At 36.6% G+C, this 4,231-nt stretch overlaps 1 protein-coding gene across 1 annotated transcript; it reads right to left on the reverse strand.

The window, feature by feature from the left end:
• Window positions 1–806: 806 nt before the first annotated feature.
• Window positions 807–1,718, reverse strand: LOC147576500 (olfactory receptor 4C11-like). The gene has a single exon (XM_086679392.1). It carries the CDS (start codon window positions 1,716–1,718, stop codon window positions 807–809), a length of 912 nt encoding a protein of 303 aa, XP_086535518.1.
• Between the last annotated feature and the right edge of the window lie 2,513 nt (window positions 1,719–4,231).

Here is a 4,231-nt window from a genome sequence, read left to right on the forward strand (position 1 = left end):
GCCCTTCTACCCCTTAACCTTCTGCATATTCCTGCTGCCAAATCCCCTCACTGACCCTGATCTGTGATGATGAAAGAGAAGGACCCTGCCAAAAAGCAGTTCCTGGCTGATACCGCCCATCACTGCCAACTGTAAAACTCTCCTTCTCCCACCATTCACTGAATACTGAGAGTGTTTTCCAGAGAGAGTCCAGGTTTTCACTCAGGTTTCCAGCTCTTCGTGGAGTTTGAGGGTCCATTCATGTCCCAGCGAGTCAGCCTCAGGCACACATTCCACCACAGAATTTTCTCAGAACATCTTCTCCAACTCCCAGGTTGTCAAGACCATGACCTTCATTTCTAAGTTCTGGTTCCATAGGGATTAGCTCTACATCCAAGTTCTTAAGGACTAGAATGAAATCTGTAAAGAATTAGTGCACACACACACACACACACACATACACACAATCATTCTGCCAATAGTCAGTATATATTTTTCTGAAGACAAATTGTACAGGAAGAGAAATTATCATGTGAATATGGCCAGCTATCAAAAGAATTCAACTGAGAGCCACTCCAGGTTGTTCACAATGTTTACGGATTTTAAGTAATCCTATTCTAATGCCATCCTCTGTGAAAAAGGGATGTGTGTTTATCCGTACTTATTCATAATAATTCAATTAAATATATAAAATATTAGTGAAGTTAAAATGACCCAATGGATTTTTTCTCACAATGAGAAAAATTCACCTTGCCTGTCCATGAAGGAAAACCAAACTGTTAAGGAAAAATATATTAGAATGCCTGAATATCCTGTTTCAAAAGAAGTCATACTTTGCTACACCATAATTTCTTCATGGCTTTTTTCACTTCCATATTCCTCAGTGTATACATCAGAGGGTTCAGCAAGGGGGTCCCAATTGTATAAAACACAGCCACCATTTTGTCAATTGGAAATGTAGCTGGGGGGCGTGTGTATATGAATATGCACGGACCAAAAAATAAGACAACCACAATAAAGTGGGAGGTGCAGGTGGAAAGGGCTTTTCGCCTTCCTTCAGCACTGTGGTTTCTCAGAGAGTACAAGATGACAACATAGGAGGTAAGCAGGATTATGAAACTCACCGTGCATATGGTTCCACTGTTGGAAACAACTAGCAAATTTGTCACATAAGTGTCCATGCAGGCAAGTTTCAACAAGGGCTGCAAGTCACAGAAATAGTGGTCAATCACGTTGGGGCCACAGAAAGGCAATCTCAAAGCCAGGAAAATTTGTGCCGAAGAGTGGATACATGATCCCACCCAGGCTAGTATCACCAAAACACTGCACACGTGCCGGCTCATGATGGTAGTGTATCGCAAGGGCTTACAAATGGCTACATAGCGATCAAAAGCCATGAGGATGAGCACCAAGATTTCCATGCACCCAAAGAAATGGAATGTAAAGACCTGAATCATGCACTCATTGTAGGAAATGGTCTTCTTCTGAGCAAGGGCATCCACAATCAACCTGGGGGCTGTGGTTGTAGAGAAGCAGGTGTCAGCAAAAGACAGATAGAATAGGAAGAAGTACATAGGACTCCCAAGGGTCCTGCTTGTTTTAATAGTCACTACAATGAGAAAGTTCCCCAACAGTGTCGCAAGGTAAAGAATCAAGAAGACCCCAAATACTGCCTTCTGCTTTCCTGGATCCTGTGTCAACCCAAGAAGAATGAATTCAGTCACACTGCTATTCATCATAATACTACTGGCTGAAAGTAAGGTGCAGTTGAGGACAAGGGCTGAATCTGCAAAGAGAAGAAAAGAAGTGACAGCTTGGGAAGATCAGTGGGCTGAACTCTGAATGCCTTGCTTTTGCTCCATGTTATGTTACCTCTGACTGCCTTCAATCCCCTATGACTCTTGGTAAATCTGCAGATGCCCAAGCCTCTCCCAGATCTATCTGTTGATTCAGAAGCTAACTGCCTTGGATCAACAAAGCCTTTGCATTTGGGGAGGTAAAATTAAATGTCCTTTAAAAATTCTGATTCCCACCAAGATTGAAAACTGCAGAACTTGAACTGTCCTTGGGCAAGTGACTTAACTGTCTCATAATTAAGCTTTCATGTGAAAAAGGGAGTGCAAATATTTGCCTTACCTGATCCTGAGTTTTCTTAAGAATTAAAAGATTGTATATGCACACAGATACACATATAGGTGTTATCTATGTGCTTTGAAATAAAAAAAAAACCTCTATTCCACTATGATTAAGCACTCATATCATTGGAGAATCCCTCTGGAAGAAAATATTCTCTGTTCAGTTCACTCATTTAGGTCCCTGACCCCTTCATCCCTGATCCCATCTGTATCTTGGATGTAATATGCTTTACAAAAGTCTGTTTTGACAATCTTTTACTTACACCTCTCATGTTCAATGTCAGCTTTTCTGATGTCATTATAAAACAAATGACAGGACAACTTTGTGGTTGGAATAATTAAGAAAAACTGTTCACCCTCTTGACTGTACTGTGGGACTAAACTCAGAATATTGAGCATCTCTGCCTATGAATTCAACATGCTATAAAATTCCTAATGATGCCTATAATCTCAATAGGCATCAGACATGTTACTCAGAGATGTTCATTTTACCCTGAAGTCACCCGCATGCTTCTAAAAATTTCATCTGAAAAGTATCCCATAATTCCAACATACTATGTTATGATTGTTCTATTTAAGTATTTGTTCATAACATGTTGAGTTTGTCACTGAAATCATCATATAATATCATTTTGTGTCCTGATTTTGACTTGGGATTATTATAACACTTCTTCCCATGTTATTATACTTATCATTAGTTTACCTGTTAATTTAATTATGTGACATTGTATAAAGCTTTTTAAGTGGCATCTCTTTGATCATTTGTCTTCTGAGATATTTATATCGCTTCCAATTTTGACTCACATAGATAACAACTTAATTTCCCAAGTATGACGCCGCTGTCCCGAATGCTAGAGATTATCATTGCTGTTGACAATTATTAAAAATGTTTTTCAATATTTTGTGTACATTTATTAACTATATTTTTGATGAAATAATTCACGATTATCATTAATTATTCCAAGTACACAGAAGAATGAAAGAAAATTTAAAAGCTGTCTCCAAATTATTGTATCTATAAGCCTACTCTTCGGAAATAACTGTTGGTTTTCTTATATGTCTTTTAAGAAACATTCTCTAAGTATATTTATATTTGTGTTTATCTCCACATCTTTTTACTATATACACATATGGTGAATATTTCAAGGTTGATGATTTTGCAGAAGATGCAAACAAACAAAAAAGGTTATTTTATGACATGATCTTATTGTCTCATTTGGTTAGTAGAAAAAATTGCATTTTGTTATATACATACACATTTTTATCACCAGCCACATGTTACATTTTTACTACTTTTTTTACGTTTACTACATTTTTTTAATGAAAATATTGCTCTTATGAGAATTTTTTTATCTTTGTTCAGTTCATATTTTGCAATGTTGATATTTTATCTGGGATGGCTATTCATCAAGAAAATAACTACATTTCTTGGTCAAAAACACATTGGCTCCAGTCAAATGTCTTGGGTTCAAATCCCAGCTCCACTCTTTACTAGCTGGGAAAAGCTACTTTACACATAACATGGTTACGCTGCAGATGAAATGAGAAAAAGATCCAGCTCATAAAAAGCGAGAAGTCTGTAAGTCCCAGCCTCTGATATTTCCCCTATTATGATTTTACTTTTTCCTTTTTCTATGACTTTTTTTTCCTTTCTTATATTACTAGCTGTCCATTTCCCCATTCTAATTTAGTGTTTTTTCAAAACATTTTATTTATTTTTATTTTTTTAATTTTATTTTTTATTTTTTAAAATTTACATCCAAATTTGTACAATTGTACTACCTGTTCCCTTCTCTCATAAATCCATAATAATCTTTTATTTTAAATATGGAATCACAATTACCTGCATTTATTGTCAAGAATGGGCAAAATACTCACTTCTTCTTAATGATTTTTGAGTTTTAAGATACATGTAGATGAAATCATTCATTATGTAAGGGACTATGTGGTTGGTATTAGAAGAATAGAAACCATCTGCAGAGAGAAGTGTAAAAATTCCTAAGAGACAGATGGATCAGTGAAAAACTCCAGATTATGTTAAGGGATGAATTACAGCTTTAACTGAAGAAAGTCAGATTCTGTACCAGGTTCCCTGAGATGCAAACATCCTAAAGCAG

Source organism: Puma concolor, chromosome D1, assembly GCF_028749965.1.
Source record: "Puma concolor isolate L17-30 chromosome D1, mPumCon1.1.hap2, whole genome shotgun sequence".
Taxonomy (NCBI): domain Eukaryota; kingdom Metazoa; phylum Chordata; class Mammalia; order Carnivora; family Felidae; genus Puma; species Puma concolor.

Coding starts and splice junctions, on each gene's coding strand:
- LOC147576500 (XM_086679392.1), bottom strand. CDS start 1,718: ATGATGAATAGCAGTGTGACTGAATTCATTCTTCTTGGGTTGACACAG.